The sequence below is a fragment of the Macrobrachium nipponense genome, chromosome 34 (assembly GCF_015104395.2).
Source record: "Macrobrachium nipponense isolate FS-2020 chromosome 34, ASM1510439v2, whole genome shotgun sequence".
Taxonomy (NCBI): domain Eukaryota; kingdom Metazoa; phylum Arthropoda; class Malacostraca; order Decapoda; family Palaemonidae; genus Macrobrachium; species Macrobrachium nipponense.
Genome location: NC_061095.1, coordinates 4293292 through 4314254, shown reverse-complemented (window position 1 = coordinate 4314254; position 20963 = coordinate 4293292). Strand labels below are relative to the sequence as shown.

General features: G+C 38.2%; 1 protein-coding gene and 1 pseudogene across 2 annotated transcripts; both read right to left on the bottom strand.

The window, feature by feature from the left end:
• Positions 1–9641: 9641 nt before the first annotated feature.
• On the bottom strand, positions 9642–9760 carry LOC135208147 (5S ribosomal RNA; annotated as a pseudogene).
• Positions 9761–10608: 848 nt separating this feature from the next.
• On the bottom strand, positions 10609–19012 carry LOC135207854 (zinc finger protein 347-like). 2 transcript variants are annotated; one of them, XM_064239721.1, is made up of 2 exons: positions 18833–19012; positions 10609–14182 (listed from the first exon to the last, which is right to left on the bottom strand). In XM_064239721.1, the coding sequence occupies exon 2, from the start codon at positions 13771–13773 to the stop codon at positions 11599–11601; it is 2175 nt and encodes a 724-aa protein (XP_064095791.1). In that variant the 5' UTR covers positions 13774–14182; positions 18833–19012; the 3' UTR covers positions 10609–11598. The 2 variants fall into 2 exon arrangements, with proteins under 2 accessions (XP_064095791.1, XP_064095792.1); XM_064239722.1 differs by lacking the exon at positions 18833–19012 and adding an exon at positions 18635–18778.
• Between the last annotated feature and the right edge of the window lie 1951 nt (positions 19013–20963).

Here is a 20963-nt window from a genome sequence, read left to right as displayed (position 1 = left end):
CAAATCGGACAATCTTTTTTTAATATTGGTCCATTAGTTACATAGAGAGAGAGAGAGAGAGAGAGAGAGAGAGAGAGAGAGAGAGAGAGAGAGAGAGAGAGAGAGAGAGGCTGACACAAAGCCAGCCACCGGGAGCTATACCACGCCTTCAGGATCCCTCGACAATGCCTTTTAATTATCGTTAGACTCAACCGATTTTACGATCTGGAGGAAGGCTTACGATGTCTGCTGCTGCTCCCATCATCATCATCTTCGAGGTTTTGGAAAAGGCTGGACGTCTTATAGACGTTTTCATCGGTTATTTCAACGTTCAGTCCGTCAGGCTGGGTGAGGGGGGTGTTTTATTTCGTCAATTAGGGTTTGCCAGAATTGCTACTCTGTTCTCCTGAGACGTAAATATTAAAATGTCTTCGCAGGAGGGTTCATTTTCTCAAACGTTCTAAGGGTAAAATGGTTTGCATTCTCATTCTATATCGTTTCTCTTCTCAAACGTATGCAGGACAGACTTCGAGTCATTCACTGAATGCGCCTGCACTTTCTTGGAAACGTTTTAAGATCAATTAAGCCTATGCATTAGCCTTTCCTTAATCACGCCTCTCATCTAAAGGCGTTTTGGAAGAACCTTTACTCTCTTAGGCCTATGCATTAGCTCTTCATTTATCCAGAGTTCCTTCTAAAAACGTTTGAAACAACCTTTACTCTCTCAGGAACGTATAAAGTGCAGCTAGATCTATACATTAATCACGCATCTCTTCTAAAAACGTTTTGGAAGAACCTTTACTCTCTTAGGCCTATGAATTAGCTCTTCATTTTTCACGAGTTTCTTCTAAAAACGTTTGAAACAACCTTTACTCCCTCAGGAACGCATAAAGTGTAGCTAGGTCTATACATTAATCATGCATCTCTTCTAAAAAACGTTTTGGAAGAACCTGTACTCTCTTAGGCCTATGCATTAGCTCTTCATTTATCACGATTTTCTTCTGAAAACGTTTGAAAGAACCTTTGCTCTCTCAGTAACGTATCAAGTGCAAGTAGGCCTAATCACGCATCTCGTCTAAAAACGTTTTCGAAGAACCTTTACTCTCTTAGGCCTATGAATTAGCTCTTCATTTTTCACGAGTTTCTTCTAAAAACGTTTGAAACAACCTTTACTCTCTCAGGAACGCATAAAGTGCAGCTAGGTCTATACATTAATCATGCATCTCTTCTAAAAAACGTTTTGGAAGAACCTTTACTCTCTTAGGCCTATGCATTAGCTCTTCATTTATCACGATTTTCTTCTGAAAACGTTTGAAAGAACCTTTACTCTCTCAGTAACGTATCAAGTGCAAGTAGGCCTAATCACGCATCTCGTCTAAAAACGTTTTGGAAGAACCTTTACTCTCTTAGGCATATGCATTAGATCTTCATTTATCGCAAGTTTCAACTAAAAACATTTGAAAGAACTTTTACTCTCTTGGGAACGTATAAAGCGCAGTTAGGTCTATATATTAATCAAGCCTCTCTTCTAAAAACGTTTGAAAGAATAGTCTACTACAGCTTTCCTTCGATCTTACTCGTCAACGAAAACGTTCAAAGGGTATACTTACATATTTTCCTTTTAATCTGTCGCTCTTTGAAAGCGTCTGAGTGGTAATTTTACTGTTCTCCCTTTAAGCTGCACCGCATTCAAAAAAAAACATTTGATGGGTAACTTAAATTCCTGCATGCCACACAGCTTAAATGCGTTTATACCTCTTGGTTTTTATGTAAGAACATTGAAACTTATGTAAACAAGCAAGAAAAACACACAAACACACACAAGAAGAAAAACCTTAAACAAGCCTGATTAAAAGGTGTAAATAGAAAAAAAAAGCCTGGGATAAATAACAGCAAGAAAAGTTAGCAGAAAGAACCAATACAAAACCCTATTAAAAAGTAAAATGGAAAGAAAAAAAAAGTTCATGAGAAACAACAGCATGAAAAAAATAACAGGAAACTTCATTAAAAAGTAAGGTGGGAAAAAAAGTTCGAGAAACAACAGCAAGAAAACCCAATAGAAAACTTCATTAACAGAATAACATAAAAAAAAAAACTTTAACCAGCAATAAAGGAACCATTAAACACAAGGGCAATAATTCACGTGACATCAATAGGGCCGATAATTACACACGCAGAATGAAGAAGAGTTAATAACAGCAGAGTATACCGTATATATCAATTAGCCTATACAATGAAATCCACGCCCCTCGGCCTTGGCTTAAAGACGAAGTATACCTATGAGTATGACATCATTGCTCTCTCTCTCTCTCTCTCTCTCTCTCTCTCTCTCTCTCTCTCTCTCGGTGAGATATTTCAAACTTCACGGAGCCAAAGATGATGTTAATGGCGTCTTTATTATTTTTCTTAAATAAATTAAATATACAAAGGAGTATAGTTGACTCAAGTGGCTTTGCTATTTTATCTATTTCACGAAAATCATGAAAACGACCGTATATATATATATATATATATATATACGTATATATATATATATATATAGATATACATAACGTATATATATATTATATATATATAAATATATTATATATATATAATATATATACCTAATATATATATTATAATATATATTATATATACACACATAAACAAAACAGTAAGTATACCTTAAGAAACACACGATTTATAAAACTATATAACCCAAAATCAATATGTTCCAAGACACGAAATAGAAAAAAAAAAATCTGTAAAAGAGCTCCATCACAGGAAATATACCACGTGGATACTTACGCATTTATAAAACTATTAAAAACCAAACCAATCTCTCTTTTTTTTTTTTACGCAGCATAAAATAATTTTCATAAAAGCTCCATCATACAAAATACGACGAAGTTAAATCACACATTTCAGGCGGTGACATCACCGATATATCTCGAGAGAAATTATTTGTATTACATTAAATGCAGCAGCAGTTCGGTTCAGAGAGGTTGAGGGTCACAGGTCAACCATGTCGGATCTAGGGTTAAATCAATGGTTTTTCTGTCTATATATATATATATATATATAGCCCTGATGACGTCATAGAAAAACCTCGAGTTAAAACACGATACTGGGGGAAAAATCACATAGGTCTAAGCCTATCAATTACCCCGGGGCTCAAAAGAAAGCCAAATTGATATATTATACGTAATTTTTAACCAGGATTTGTGACATTGTACCAATATGCCGTATAGGGGCGGAGGTTTATAAAGGACGCTGTGTTGGTTCTCGCCTCATGGAGTTATAGGCGCATACCACCGAGATTCTGAAGGGTGAAAGGGTGAACCCAAATTGATTTCTCATCTTGTAATTTGAATCTGGTACCTAAAAATTCCTACCATTGTCGCCTTCTTAGAGAAAATGACGAGGTGTGAGCCACTTTGTGAGCTATCGGAGAGTACTATTCCACCACAAGAATCACATATAGTAGGTCTAGGCCTATCAGATTACTCTGGTACTCAAGAGAGCCAAGTTTCCATTATACTTAGATGGTTCAACCAGGATTTGTGACATTGTAACAATATGTTGTTAAATCAAAAGTTACCATTATACTGTTATTTTTAAGTCAAAAGCTAATAGCAATTTAGCTATTGCGGTTTTAATTTAAGCGAGATTAAAACACACACACACACACACACACACACACATATATATAGATAATATATATTATAATATATTAATATATATATATCATGGATATATATTTATATATATATATATATAAAGCTTTCTCGGCAGCGCAATCTTACGTTCGTCACAATATAGGCCAATGAAAGTTCATTTTCATAGGCCTATGTTCGCAGATCTTACTTAGATTAAAACAGCAATAGTTAAAATTGCTATTAGCCTTCGACTTATAATAGCAGTATAATGTTAACTGTTAATTTAACAACATATTGCTACAATGTCACAAATCCTGGTTGAACCATCTGAGTATAATGCCAACTTGGCTCTCTCGAGAATCGGAGTAATCTGATTTTTGTGGTGGAATAATAATCTCCGATAGTTCACAAAATGGTCCACACCTCATCATTTTCTCTAAAAAGGCGACAGAAGTAGGAATTTCAGGCACTGGAATCAAATTGCAAGATGAGAAATCAATTTGCGTTCGCCTTAAAAAAAATCTCGCTGATGTTCGCCGAACGTCGTAGGACGAGAACCAACTTATCGTCCATTATATAACCCCTCTCCCCCTTTACACATTCGGCCAAAACGTGCAAATTCACTTATATAAGGTACTTACGTACTTCAATATCTTCATAAGATAGACACAGGAAGTTTTTTTACACTATATAACGGATGAGGAACGGCACTGGTCGCCATCATTGTCCACCGCGAACTCGAAGTGCGATTTGCGTTTTGGCGGGAATCAAGGGAAGGGGAAACTATTGTCCCATTTGCGAAATACGGGCGAAAAAAATATTATATACGATTGAAAACTAATAATTAGTAAGAATTAATTAGTAACTCACAATAAACCTACAGTAAAATCAATTAATGTAAATTAACTATCATTTTACGGCAGTAATAGCTTTAAATTGACTTATCCGTGCCAGCACAAGGTAGGCTCAATCTTCCTACTACTACAACTACTTTGACTTATAATAGTAATATAATGGTAACTTTTAATTTAACATTGCTACAATGTCACAAATCCTGACCTATTTGATTTTTTTCCCGATTTGAGTTTCTCTTTAAGAGGAGTTTTTCTATGACGTCATCAGGGGACACTTCTATAGGTCTAGTACAGAGGACAGTCATAGATCTCTCAAGCAATGAGTTCTTCCTAATCTGACTTATTTTCTAAGCTCAAAAAAATGGGAACACAGAGGAATACCTCTATAAATGAACCTTTTGATTGATTCTGATTTCCATTCATCCGGCATCTTCCGTAACTCAAGCTTTCAGATTCGGAAAACGCGAACTTTTTGCTCGTAAGATTTTAAGCTTACCGATCTGTCCACTTACTTATATATCTCGTACATAGGAGAAAAAGTAACATTGTTGAGAGAGAGAGAGAGAGAGAGAGAGAGAGAGAGAGAGAGAGAGAGAGAGAGAGAGAGAGAGAGAGAGCGTTTCCTCCGTTCATTGCAATAAGAGTTAATTACCTTATTTTAATTTCGTAACGTGGGCTGGACAGGAGGAATACTTCGAAAGTCAAGCCATCAATTTGGTAACGAACACTGCGTGTATGTCTCTGTATTCGGGGTGGGCCAATTAAAGGATTCGATTCGATTATAGAGGATCGGACCCCCCTCCGACGACTGTATACGAGATCCTTCCATTAATTGCAAAATGGCAAATCGCTCGGCAATAACATTTGTAAATAATAGCCGCTACTGTGCAGTCAATTTCGCTATTTAACGACCTATTGATTATATTATTCCCCCTTTTCTTCTTCTCTCCCTCTCCTGAACGACTCCGAACTTCTCTGCTTTCTTCCTCTTTTAATCAAACAACTGACTTTACTGCGCAGAGGGCGATGGACGACGGGCCGTCAGAACCGAGCAAATTAAATCGACCACAAGTGACGTTATTCAACTTTAATTCTAAGAGATTTCGACATCGAAGATCTGTGAAGGTAGGAAGCGACGAGGACATTGTGACCTCACGCTTCGTGAGGGTTATAAAAAAAGAATGGAATGAGGGTTGGGGATGTTATTACCTATACTGTTTTTTTTCACCTGTGGTGTTTTTGCATGGTAACACTGCCTCCCGGGCTTTAAATAGTTACGGTGTGTGTAAGTTTTAGGTAAATAAAAGGATATCTGGGTGTACATTTGTAACTGGAAAGTGTTTTAATAATTTACTGTATGCGAATTACATCATTAATATTCGAAATAGGGTATTATTTGAAGCCCGGGGCGCAGTGTTACCATGCGAAAACACCACAGGCAGATGGACAGATAGAAAAAAACAGAGTATACCGTTCTGAGTCAGAATACATTTTCATTGTGGACTGAAACGTAGTTTGTATATTATTATAAAAATAATACTAAATCCACATAATTTTCACCTACTTGCATATGCACCTTTGAGGGTGAGTTTGCTTGATCCTTGACCTCTTCCTAAACATGGATGTGACCCACCACAATCAAGTAACCAAGTAACTATACCAGAGACCTTAGGTCAAAAAATGCCTTGAATATTCTAATGTTTTCCTGCCAGAAATCACACCCAGTTCCTCCCACTAATGATGCGAGTGATCTAAACACTGGGACCCATGAGGCCTGTTGGAAAGATGGTTTAACACCCAGTGGAGGTGTTATACACTCCACCACAATCACCTTATTACCATGCACTTAAATCAGAACTTCTACTAGATTAAGAAAATTTCAAATCAACAGATGTTTCATACACCTACCAAGAAGGATCTTCAGTAACATGCCAAGCCTTCTACCCACAATGGACCTGACGAGTCAGAAGACCTAGGCCCTACCAGGATGAGGACTGTAAGATAAGTGGAGATTTGTGGAAGATAAAGCGCAGGAAAGACATGATTGGCTGAATTTCATAGAGGCTTTCGCATCATGCCATGTTGGAAGTTTTATATATATACAGTGGACCCCCCGTATTCGCATTCTCCAGATTCGCGGACTCACACCTTCGCGGATTTCTCTTGGGAACGTTTCCCTGCATTATTCGCGTTAAATTCGCGGATTCGCTGTATTTTTCTATGGTAAATATCCACAAATTCCTGGTTTTTTTTTTGAAGAATTTCATCATAAAATGCACTTTTTGTGATAAAACTATTAAAAAAACCATGTATGAAAATTTTTAGTGGGTTTTTCTTGAGTTTTAACTAACAAACTAGGCTGTTTTTAGCATTTTTATAGGGGTTCCAAACATTCACGGGTTCTAACTATTCACGGGGGGGTCTGGTACGCATCCCCCGCGAATACGGGGGGACCACTGTATATATACTATATACTATTTGTAAATCTATTAGATATACTACAGACATACAGATTAGATATAATCAAAATGCACAACAAAAAGAATATAACATTATACCATGCATTACAGACTTCTACAAAAACAAAAAAAGTTACACGCACTAAATACTATAGGCGGTGTCCCCGGGTAACATTACGGGTTCTGTTCCTACGTCGAGACTTGAGCTGAAAAATGGCGTAACTCAAGATGTCCTCGAAAATCCTAAAACAACCTCACTTTCAATCCTTTGTGCCTTGAAAATAATGTAACCTGCATTCTGATTAAGCTATTTATTACAAAAATCCACATTTTTACAATTCTGTCATTTTAGAGCCATGTCAAAGTTCAGTCTTCCATCAGACTGGCGATGTAAACCTGGTGAAAGTCCTGTAACCCGGGAATTAATTTTCTATGAATACATTTGAAGAGCAACATAACCTCTGAACGACGTAACCCAGGACGGCCTGCTGTACTGAAATCAAGGAAATACTAATTGCATGTGGACCTGGACTTTGGACTAAGTAAATGGATTAAGGTCTCAACAGCTTCGACCTGTCCCCTCCACAAGCATTTACCTTAGCTTTTGAGAGAGCACTTAATTGTACATGAGGAAGAGAGATATAGTAAAAGCAAAGAACAGTGATGGACAAGGTAACTCAAAAAATTAATACCACGCAATCATCTGAACCAAACTTAATATAAGTAAACAATCATATAAACAGTATATTATATTCATAACATAAATGACTGTAACGCACATATAGTAAACAAATGTAGCTAGTAATCAATTAAAAAGTGCTTTTAAAAAATAAAGACATCAGCTAATGATGCAAGTAATCAAATACACACACAAGATGACAACAATTACCATAATACTAGGTTTTTCACGATATCTATATTGCTCTTCACATATTCACATAAGAATGACAGTAAAAACTTTTTAAAAAATGTATACATATAATTATGAAAGTAAAACCTAAGTAACAATGAAATGCGCATTATCATCTTCAAGACATATTGCTTTATTAAACCTTTGGGATTATGGACACAACAATGCCTTTCTTTTATTGCTAGCTGATTTAGTTTTCAATGGTATACAGATTTTATTTTACTATTTTGAAGCAGAATACCTCTACTTGATTGTAATATGTTCAAAATTAAAAAAAAAAAAAAAAAAAAAGGCAGTAGTAAGGTACCCAGAAGTTTGAACAAATATTTTGGCTAATGACGCCATACGAACCTCAGGAGCTTGGGAATAAGATGTCATCAATTTAAGCCAACAGAATCTGAGAGAGATATGACCTGTGTTAATGAATGTTAAATAAACAATGATTAGGTCATGCTAAACTCGTTTCTTTTCTTAATTTCATGGAGACGTCTGTTGAATGTCAGTTCGAGTGTGACAGCTTATGCTAATGTACCTACTAGATTTTATGTAGTTAAGTAAATCTTACCGGACAGTGATGGGGTGTAAGGTAACATTCTTAAACCTTACAGGCTATGCCTGAAGGGTTTGTTATCATAAATAAACATAAATAAATATTAATTTTTGAAACTGCCAAATGTTTCAAGAATTTCTTTCTAATACGTACTAGATAATCATTTGTACTTGTATGCTGAAACATTAAAATCAAAAGTTAAGTGTTGTTCTGCATGCTGAATAACTGTGGCCAGTTAAAAAATTGGATAAAAATATGATTTAAATGTTCTTTTTTAGGAATGAAAACCACAATTCACCACTTGTGACCTCATTCTATTTACCAGAAGAAATTAGCCTAAAAGACAAGACCAGACCAGACCTTGGGGAAAGGTTGTAAGAAAATCTGTGAGGTGCCATTGTCACAGGTAGTACACTGGTAGGAGAAGATTTAAATGTCCATAGAGGAATTGACATGGATGGCCATAAAGATATGACAAAAAGTCTTGGATACAGGAACCTAGGATTATGGATTAAAAGTCCTGAGAGAAACTGATAACGCACATGAACAGATAAACCACCAATGGTTCTCTGGGCAATGATAGAGTCCATATGGCATTTAAACCAAGCTTTAATTCTTAAGATTACAGTAAATTGCCAAGTGGAAAATTTAAATTTCACCAAAGTAACAATACCACCACAATGTAACCCTCAACATAACAGACACAAACCATGAACTTTGCCTTAATGAACATCAGTTTAAAGGAAATTAATATCTGTTGACACTAATGTGTCCTGTTACCAGATATCCTGAAACATATCTGCCAAGATAGTTGCTGAGAAACTATTGGAGTTTTTCTTAAAGTTTGGTATACCAGAAATTGTACAAAGTAGTCAAGCAAGACGAGCCATTTCAGTAAGGTTTGGAAAATTCAAGGAAGGTTGCCATTCTACCTCCTCAATTGGTGAACACTTCCAGTTCATCATTAGAAGAAGATTCAGCCAAATAGAAGCTGCATGAAATGCAGGATTAAAGGAGCTGGACAGGAAAATGAGCCACTGCCTGAAAATACTTAGAACTTGGGTTGCTGAACATACTCCAGGAACTAGTGTGCAAATAAAACCCAAAGCTGGAAATTTTATAATGGTGACTTATCCAGTGCATGCAGTCAGCTAGAACCATCTAGAGTCTCATATAATTATTATCAAAGTAGTTTAACCAGACCACTGAGCTGACTTTCAGCTCTCATAGGGCTGGCCGAAATTTCGACGCCAACAGCATCTGGTGTTCCCAAGCGGTCACCCATACAAGTACTGACTAGACCCAACGTTGCTTAACTTCGCTGATCGGACAAGAAGCGGTGCTTTCAACGTGGTATGGCCGTAACCCAACTCTTTCTTTGTCAAACGACCAAAAAAATGTGAAACTGACAGTACAGAAAAGGTGAAAATGGAGAAGTGCAGGGTACTGGCAGAAAATACACTTGGATCACAGTGGGTAATATGACTCCCTACATCACAGTCAACACATTCATGAGACTGACAAGTTCTGCTGCATACTGATAATTAGTCTTTGCAAAGACTGCAACAAGAAAATGCAAATTATATAACTATAAAATACGAGGTTTGCAAAATGTATAAACACAAGACCAAGGGCTGGATGACTTGGTCGACATGGTTTGGACATATGATGAGGTGGGATAGGGAATAAGAAAAGTTCATGTAGAAGTACCAGAACAGACAGTCATAGAAGAGCCAAAGAAATCGCAGACAAAGGACATACATAGACATATACTAGACTGGAATTCAAGCAGAAGTGCATGAGACAGAAAACAGCTGAGACACTTCAATTCGTGTCTATGGCAATACAGGAAAGGGCCAAATCAAAACAATGATATATAGTGGACTTAGTAGCAGTTTTAAAATGTCTAGTGTTGACCATCACCAACCACATAGATTTTCTGTCCAAACCAATCAACCAACATCTACAAGGAACAGTATTCAGACAACTGAACATCACAGGGATTGGAAAAAATTAAGTTACAGAAAAGGATACAGATATAAATGTCATGTGCAACATACAACAAGACACTACTTAAATGTAACAAGTAATTTGACAGGAAGTCAGACAACTTCAATAACCATTTGTGAACAGTGATGATACCGTCACAATTTAATTTTCTCAAGGAAACAATGTACTACCTTCAAAACACCACGAGAAAAAATAAAAGACAGGATTTTTGCTAGACATTTTAATACCACATCAATATCAAGACTTTCAGTACAATAATGTGGAAGAATTAGAAATTTTTCTAAGCAAAACTGTCACATAATACAATATAATAGCATAGCCATTCTGGTTAATGGTTAGTAACTGCATTTTTTTAAATGTCATGTCTAAACAAACTACATACAGTACATGTCTCAAAAATAAAGTTACAATGCTTTTAAGGACAGTTACTGTCATCTTCAATTGCATTTCGTAATTACAATTCGCTAAGGTATACCTCTTGTACTTAATCTTGTATTATATCTGGATCATCAAACTTTATACATTGTAACCAAGTACGTCAACTAGCAAACTTAAACGTAACTCCTAACTCTGCTAAAACTGTGTTATATTCAAGGGAATAACCACCTTCAAAGAATAAAAAAAAAAGTTGACCAGTTACATGACAACACTAGTGTTTAACTACAACACCAATGTCTCCTTTTTTTTAAAACTCAAAGCAAGCAGTACCTTTACAAACAAGTATTGTACTGAGGAATGAACTGACCTTACTGTACGGTACTGGTTTTGTACATGTACGTACATATATATACATCATGTATATAGATATACTTACACATACACACACACACTGCCATCACTCTCTGCCAACTCCAACTTTCCCCCATCCATTCTCTCTGTCACAGGACAACAAATTATTGCATAAATAACACTAAAAAACTTAAAATATACTAGCAACTTCAAAATAATCAACAAAATCTTAAGTTATAAAAAGGAGGAAGAAGAAGATGATGGTGATATGAGATGTAAATAATCAAGTCAATAAAAAAAAATAATAAAAATACGATTCTAGCCGTCACCCATAAAAACCATGCAAATTTGTGGCTGCTGCGGTTCATTCGAAAAGTAAAGATGATGTCGGTCGTACTTATCATAATTAGAAAAATAAAGATGAAAAATCATATAAAGAAACCTACACCCACCCCCAAAAGTGATCTCAGGGTCTGTCTAACATGCGGGGCGGGTCTGAAGGGTGTTTGGTGTGAGCGTACATGGGCATGGTCGCGTTCATCCCGCCAGGATGCATCGGCATCTGCTGCCACTCTCCCGGTGACAATAACACCTTCTGTGGATACTTGGGCTTTCTGGGCGTCGCTCGCATGTCAGCTGGAATGCACGAACCGTCTGGATAGCGATTCGACGGATGATGTAAAGGCATATTAGCGGGCGAGTAGTATCGAAAGATTTCGTGGGCCGGAGGGGGAACATTGTAGACAATGTTCTGCGGATGAACGAGAGCTTTGTCTTGGGGGATCCACTGGGCACCAGCTGGGGGCCTGATCTTCATGGCAGCAGCAGGTCCCGAAGCCAAAACACCCTGCGGAACAGGCTGCATGTTACAAGAAGGCATTTGTGGATTGATGCATGGGGCCTGGGGGTAGCCCTGGTGGTTCTCATTCACCACCGAAGCTCTTTGGCCAATTGCAGACAGCGTCTGGGCTGCCAGGAGCTCCTGCTGTGTCTTCTGACCCCACTGGTTATTTCCTTTTCCCTTCCCACCGGATTCTTCTGCCGCAGCTACATTCTCCTGAGATTCATTGCCAGTTAGAAAGTGATCTAGCAGAGCCAGAGCCATCACTGAATTGCTGTTGGCCAGAAGGTTGTTGGGTTGCATCTGAGATCCATCCGGGTTTTCAGACTCGATGTTGACTGGCGGACTCCTCACATCACCAGGGGGACAATGCACGTTATTGACTCCCACAGGCTGAAGCGAATTTTGCTGTTGAATGTTCGTCATTGTTCCTTGCTGGGCCCTTACAGGCTGATTTCCTGAAGCCGACCCACTTCCTGATACAGGCTGGGCTCCTGACGCAGACTGATTTTTGGAGGCATTCTGATCTCCTGAGGCAGGCTTACCTCCTGAGCCAGGCTTACTTACAGCTGCAGACTCATCTTTTACTTTACAGGCAGTCCCATCTGCAGACAGGCTGGGGTCAGCCTTGGAGGCCTCTCCAGCTTGTGTGTTAACCGAATTGTTAGTCGCTGAATTTGACGTTCCCTTCTTCGATCCCCCCCCTTTTCCAGCCTGAGAGTTTTTTAAACATCTTCTATTTCTTCGCTTCACGGGCTTCCCATTCTTGCCCACTTTGGATGGACTCAGGATATGAACCTCCACTTTATTAATGTTCTCCAGGAACTCGTCGACGTTTTCGTCGTTCATTTTGTCCCTGGTTCCAGAGTGTATCGACTGGTGCTTATTCAGGTGAGTCTTCTGCACGAAAGTCTTCCCGCACTCTGTACATTCAAAGTTACGCTCTCCTGTGTGGACGCACATGTGACGCTTCAGACTCCCCTTCCTGGCAAACGATTTGTCGCAATCAGGACAATTGAATTTCTTTTCACGGGTATGAACGAGGAGATGGGCTTTCAGGTGTGAATTCTGAACAAACTTTGCACTGCAACTGTCGCACTCAAAGGCTTTCTCTCGGGTATGAACAAGCATATGTCTTTTGAGAGTGTCCCTTCGAGCAAACTTCATAAAACACTGTTCGCACTCAAAGTTCTTCTCTTGTGTGTGCGTGAGCATGTGGGACTCCAAATGTCCGTTCTGGTTAAACCGTTTTGCACAGATAGAACACTCGAACGACTTCTTACGACTGTGTAAGAGATAGTGCCTTTTCAAATTATCTTTACGAGCAAACTTCATGTTACAACTATCACACTGAAAGTTTTTCTCCTTGGTGTGGGTAAGCATGTGTGTTCTAAGATGGCCGTTCTGGTTGAACATTCGGCCGCACTCGAAACACTCGTAAAACTTCATGCCGGAATGAACCAGCATGTGCCTGGTGAGGCTCTCCTTCCGGCTAAACTTCTTGTCGCACTCTTCGCAATCGAACACGTTATCTTTCGTGTGCATGGCTGTGTGCTTCTTCAGCAAGATCTTATTCCTAAATGCCTTCCCACACCTCTTACAGATCAGGCGCTTTGTTTTGCTATTGTACATGTCCTGTTCATCAGGAGCATCATACATCCCCATGTCCTCCTGAACGACATCGCACAAGTTGGCACTGAACGAGCTCATGTCGGCATAATCATCGTAGGTGCCATCTATGATGGCGTCTTCCATCAGGGAGGAGGCAATCATGGCCTCCTCTATTACAGAGTCACCCATGGCAAGGAGTTTCTATTTCCGCGCACACTCAGGACCCTACGTTACCTCCATAGCAGGCGTTGCAGTGCCTCCAACCTATACATCATGACATTTCTAGTTTCTTTCCGACTCTGTCACATGTTTGAAATACAACTTGCGTTAAACCCAAGTACAAAAACCAGCACTACTAACACAAAGCAGTATTATTGAACAAACTTCAAAATGTGGTACAAAATAGGTTACGAAATACCAACCATTTAGTAATAGTAATGGGGATCCTTTATATTCAAGTTTTTCCTTTAAAATATCCCCTTACAAAGATCTGTTTCTGACACTTCTTCACTAACAAAGTAATTGTTTCTCAGGTGGCCATCAACAACGCTGTAGATTCATGATGAACTGCTGGCAAGAGTTGCTACGTAGTTGCGACCTGCAAAGATTTAGCAAAGTTAAAAAATGCGAAAACACTGTATTACAAACATTGCAAACACAACGAAAACCAAATGTTTCTTACACCACTTGACAAGAGTGACTTCCAAGGTATGTATTTCAACACTTGACTTTTGCTGCCATTACACAGAACAGCACGTTGTTATTTATTTTCAAAGGTGAGAAATGGATGCTATATTCTACAAGAGGAAAAATGGGGGCCTTCATCAATAAAATGAGCATAAAATTAGTTTTTCAATACATGATTCATAAATGTCAACCATACAATGTATAAAATAAAAAAAAATACCAAGGCTAATTTACATGACACAACAAAACACCTAAAGGGTTCATGTACTACCAAAAGCAAATTTGTAAAAAGTAATCACCTGAATGATGTTGCTGCACATAAAAAATATATTTCTTCAAAGTACCAAAAGCAAAGATTCAGTTTCATAAATACAATCCATTACTTTACAAATACCTGTCAGTCTATGCAGGTCAGAAGATCTAAGTACAATAGCTGCAAACAGGGCAATTCAATACTGTGTACTTGATCTATGCAAAAAAGTGAACACTGGTAAAGTAGAAGGTAACATAACATGACAAATTTTTAATCAATTTGTATTTTTCATAGCTAACAAACCTTCAGTCTTCACAACAGGATAATCTTCTAGAGCCAGTTGGAAACCAGTTAAAAACAATCAAGAGATTGTAAAGCAAGGAATCTGTTGCATCTGGCAACTCGTATATATGAGGTGGATGCTGGTCACCGATGGGACTTAAAACGTCAAGACGCACCAGTCTTTCTTTAACCGCCTTGGAGAGTTGACTTTCGCTTTGCTGCCCTCCCCCCCAAGCCAGTTTTTATAACCTAAGCCTGTTGTCTGTTTCATATTTATCCAACCCAGAATTCCCATGGATGTCAAGGTTTCTAGACGGCCTTCCATGATTCCTGTGCTGACCTTCCTTTGGGACAACTGCAAACTGCAGTAGTTGCGCCTCATGCATTTTCCTCTACTTCGTCATAATGTTTACTCACAATCCTACCTTTTTGAACAGCACCCAAATCAAAACTTGCTCTTGTAATCAACAATCATATAGGCAGCAATGAGAGGTTTGCACAGGACTATGACTACCTTGTTCCTCAGCTTTTCCAGAGCTATGATTCAATTTATAGTTTCAACACACAATTTGCGAGTCAACAGTTAGGTAAATAAGCGGTACCTCTAACCTGTCGTCTATCTGCCACTATCAAAATGGTATCTCCACAGGAACAAATATATGAAGCACTTGTTTTTAAGAAATAAATTCATAATGGATATTCTGTACCTCCATAAACCAGTTTTATATTTCTGCAGCTACCCCAGTTTGGCCACAAATTTTGTAATGCATAACGTCGTTTTATTTTTTAACCTGTGCCTTCCAATTTTTGTCAGGTTAAAAAACAAAAAATAAAATAAAATTAATGAAAAAGGACAACTAGAACAAGTTTCTCAAACAAAAACAATCCTAACATTTCCTAGGATGCTGTGTCCTGACATGACCAGACCTTACATTCCTAACCTCACTTAGGGCCCCGTGCCCTGACCTGGCAGGGGGCTTTGCCCCCTAGGCATGCCAAATACCACTAAACACTATAGACAATGGACAAAGCTCCTGTTCTGAGGCAGTCCCAACGTCCTGCAAACTACACAATGAAAATTATGCAAGGAAATACAGTACTTACTGAATTTCTTTCGGTTCTTGTTATTAATTTTGTTCTGTTCTCACACCATAAATATTGAATACTCACTCTCATATGTTTTACCACTAGAAAACTTTAGAGAACACATTAACATGATAAACCACTAAAATGCGTATGCAGAATATGTGGCTTTCAATAACATGCACTATTATACTATTCTATTATACATAAAGTTTCACTTGTTAGTATGAAAGGCTCTCAATAAAATATGCCTAACGTCTGAGAGCAACAGCGTTAATATACAGTACCATTATAAACTAAGCCTGTTCACTGGAATAGCTCTGTACCCTATATGCAAACACAAGAGAGAGAGAGAGAGTACTCTTCGCACTAAATCGGAAGTCACATACACAAAGCCATTGAGTCGATTGACTCCTTTACCTTGCCAAAAATGTGTCGATCACTCTAAAGGGGCAAAAACTGTACAGAAGAGAACTTCAGTGCACATGCAGCCTAGGCTACCTAGCCTCGTAGCCAAAAAGTTGTAGGAGCGTAAAAACAGCAAAACGTTCCCTGTTGGTTCAAATGGGCCCATTAGTTCTTTATCATAACCTAGATGAATCGCCAGAATTTCCGTATGATCCACAAAATGCAGGCTAGGTAAACCTAGCCTAACACAGGCTTTGTAAATTCAACAGAAATGAATTTTTTTGAATTTAGGCTACATATACATATATATGAACAACCCCACCACTAAATGTTAAATATCAGATAAATTTTTCAACAACAGACTATGAAGATTCTCCTAAACCAAAATATGCATAGGCCTAGCCTACCATAGGCTTCGTGAATTCAACGGGAATGAATTTACTTGAATGTAGGCTAAATTTACTGGCAAATTTGATTCCCACTGAAAGTCATCCGATAAACCCTGGGAAATTATTTTCCAACAATCTAGGATTAACCAAAACCAAACTTAGGCATAGCCTACCATAGGCTTTGACTTTGTAGATTCAACAGGAATGAATTTAACCCCTTCAGCACTGGGACGTACACATGTACGTCTTTTACGGTACAGTAATAAAAGACCGGGACGTACGCGTGTACGTCTTTCATCCCTCCTCGAAAAGCAAAGCGTTTTCTTTAGCTTGGATGGTTTCCAGACACAGTATTGTGTACGAGAGAGGTGCTGAAGCTCCACCCACAATTCATTCTAACCAATGAGCGTCCGATGGACGTCGTGACGTCATTTTCATATGGGATATTAGGAGGGGTACTGGCCAACATATACCAGTGCGCCTCAGGCTATTATCTGAGAAGGATGAATACAATTTTGTCCGTAAACCATGTAGATTTGAATTCCAAATCTTTTTCCCCTTTTGATTGCAGTTATTTTATGGGTTTTTTTTCAGTATCATGTCAGATGATAGTGTTTCAGAGTCAGGGTCTGAGTACCTGCCAAATCTATCAGATGATGATTATAGTGATAATTTTTTAGAGGTTGACAGTGACAACGAGTGTTTGGAAGACATTGAACCTCTTGTCGATGAAGGCTGGCAGTTCATAACTGATCCATCTTGTGACTTGCGCCCAGACCCACCCCCCCCTGATTCACGGAGGGTGGCAATGGGATTCCTGCTTATACACCAGATTTCATCTGCTTACGTGATGCATTTTTTTTCCTTTTTTTGTGGTGATGTAATTGACAAATTGTGTGAATGGATGAATGCCACGGGCAGAGTAGTACTTTCATCAACAGGAAAGCGTAAGGTGAAAGGACTTCTATGGAGGCCTGTTACTTGTGATGAGATGTGTTTTTTATAGCTTGCTGATGATAATGGGGGTGAATAAACTGCCCCATATGTATATACGTATTGGTCACGAGATGCTGTTGCTTTTTTTATCATTATTATTATTATTATTACTATTATTACTGTTTTATTATTATTATTATTATTACCAGCTGCCTAAACATTCATTGATGTATATGCTGTTTCTGTATGAAACCTAGGAATAACTGTTTCAGTAAGAAAACTAGTACTGCTATTACCACTACTACTATTTTACTACTACTTTACTACTTTTTCTGCTACTTTATTTCTATTACTTTACTGCTATTTCTACTACTTTATAACAGTTCCTACTTCTGCAATTACTTTTTCTACTAAATATTCCTATTTTTTCCGATATTCTTACTATATTTTTTGTAATTTTTTGACAATGGGGTAAAAAATATTCATTGATATCCATACACACAATGTTTTCACATAAGAATATGAAGGAAAAATATGAATAACATAAAATTTAGTGGGATCAAGTAATGATTGATACTCGCGGTCGACAGGGGGTCTCATGCGGTATGCAAGCATTAGCAGCAATGTAGCAGGCCAGTGGCGAAGGGGTTAATGGAATTTAGATGAACTTTACATATAAACTAGCGGTCAAATGGAAAAATTACATAAATTTGCATGGTTAAATCTGGCAAAAAACGAGAAACCTGTTCTAGAAATACGAACCACACAGATCCTATCCTAGCCGAGGTTAGGCTACTTGAAAAAATGGTCCTACTTTGTATAGGAATCTCCCCCTGCGGCAGATGCTGTCAAGGAAGAACACCCTAGGGGGGAGGGGGAGTCCCACAGGGAACGTAGCGGGACCAACGTTATTTAGCCTGTGCAGTGACCTTATGCCCTACTTTCGGGGGGAGGGGGGGACTGGATGCTATTCGTCTCCCCAGGTTAAAAACGCCACTATTTGTCAACCCACCGTTATTAAATCGTTCCCGGATGATGGACGGAGAAAATAATGATGGAAAATGCGTCGAAACGGCCCAAAGAAGGCCAAAACAAACGACCACTTCCACCTCCAAGCGAAACCTAACGGGAAACGTCTTCCTCGACTTTGGTCGAAACGCTTGGCCATATTTACCTCTCCGGCGGCCTCGTTACCTCCTTAAATACTTGCCTCAGTCATCGGGAAAGTAGAGTAGTCATAGGTCCATCTCGCGACGCCGAATTGGTGGGCGTGAGATCAAAATATTAAAACATTTTCGCACAGAGTAACTAACAAGGCTTGACTTCGTTAGGTCTTGGAAGAATGGAAGAAGCCGAAGATGTGAAATGTGGGGCGATCATTCAGTGACGGATGCATTTTGTAGCGATTTTCGGAAGGTTAGTCATCTCGCCGCTAGATGGCACCAGGGCGCCCGTTTCCTTTAATTCGATTTATCTCAGTTTTAAAACGTCGATACTTTTATTCCTCTCGCTAAAATAAATAAAAACTATATATATTTCTATCATAAACCAACAAAACCCGACGCGAATCGAGTGAAACGACGCAAATCGACATCTTCCTCCTTCGTCGTAACGAGAAAAGTATCGTCAACATCGACGGGCAATCGTCGCTCTTCGTTCGCTTGAAAAACAAAGAGTGGCTTCTTCTTCGCTCGAGTTGTGTATAGGAATCGCTAGTTTTGGGGGATCAACATTTCCTAAAGTAGTTTTTCACTTATTTATATTAAATAAAATGTCATTCTCTTAATCTTATTTTAGAAATAGGCGTGTTTGTGGCCTGTTAGTTAAACGGGTAATTTTGTGGGTGAAATTTCAGGTTTATAAGAAAGACATATGGAAACAAAATACGTAATATATAATTCATAATGAACCACGGCAACTACAATAGAAGTACACAATTCATTATATGAAATGAGTTTTATCTTATCTTAGAAGAAATGTGTGTCTTTAGGGTCATAAGCCACTTATGTGTTTTAATAGATGGAATTTCAGGCTTATGAGAAGCAAACACTGAAATAAGTCCGTAAAAAATTTGATAATAATAACACAACACTCATTTTTTTTACTGTATTTCAGAAAACTCTATTGCAAGAGTTATCAGGAGTGATCTATGGGTATAACACAGTGCGAGTAAATAATGGATCTTTTATTATTATTATTATTATTATTATTATTATTATTATTATTATTATTATTATTATTATTATTATTATTATTATTATTATTATTATTATTATTGCTATATTACACAACCTAAATTACCCCAGCTTCTAAAACTAAGAGAACACATTTGCTCGAATGAAGAAAACAAATCACATTCTCTCTCTCTCTCTCTCTCTCTCTCTCTCTCTCTCTCTCTCTCTCTCTCTCTCTCTCTCTCTCCTCTCCCGCTCTCTCTATCTCTCTCTCTATCTCTCTCTCTCTCTCTTTCTCTCTCTCCATCTCAGTACTGAAGGAATTAAGGTTAAAACTCTGGCAAATAGAGGCAATAAAAATATTCCGAGGAAAAAGGTTTATATGCAAACCAGTATATAAATAAAAAGAAAGTTGAGGCATTCTTTCCAATGAAAGTAGACCTACTGTTATCAAAGCTATATCAGAATAATGAGAGAGAGAGAGAGAGAGAGAGAGAGAGAGAGAGAGAGAGAGAGAGAGAGAGAGAGAGAGAGAGAGAGAGAATTTTATCATAAAAGAAACTTTACTCATTTCCAAAAATCGTGGTTGTTTACATTCTGAGACTGAGTGGAGAGAGAGAGAGAGAGAGAGAGAGAGAGAGGAGAGAGAGAGAGAGAGAGAGAGAGAGAGAGAGAGAGAGAGAGAGAGAGAGAATGTTTACGCACGGGACCCTGGCAGTAGAGGCTGTTTATACTCAGAGAGAGAGAGAGAGAGAGAGAGAGAGAGAGAGAGAGAGAGAGAGAGAGAGAGAGAGAGAGAGAGAGAGAGATTTGTTCCTCGGCCATCAATACTTTCACAGATCAAATGGGTTGCAAAGACATTTTTGTCGACTACAAACGCGTGAATTTGAACCGCCATCCAACTTATGTTTTATCTTATCTTATCAAACCCCGTTCTCTCATTACTACACTTTCTTGAATGAATGGCGATGCATACGTTAAGATTTTTTTCTTTTCCATTTTAAGTGTGGCGGTAAAAGCTTAAGGAAGGAAATGCCTTTATAAACATGAACTTATTGCATTGCATTCAGTGGCGCAACCTAAAGATTTGAGTGTAATGAGTAGCCTACCATCTAATTCATTAAAAATCAATGAAATTTACATGTAGTTCATTAAAAATAGATTAAA

Coding starts and splice junctions, on each gene's coding strand:
- LOC135207854 (XM_064239721.1), bottom strand. CDS start 13,773: ATGGGTGACTCTGTAATAGAGGAGGCCATGATTGCCTCCTCCCTGATG.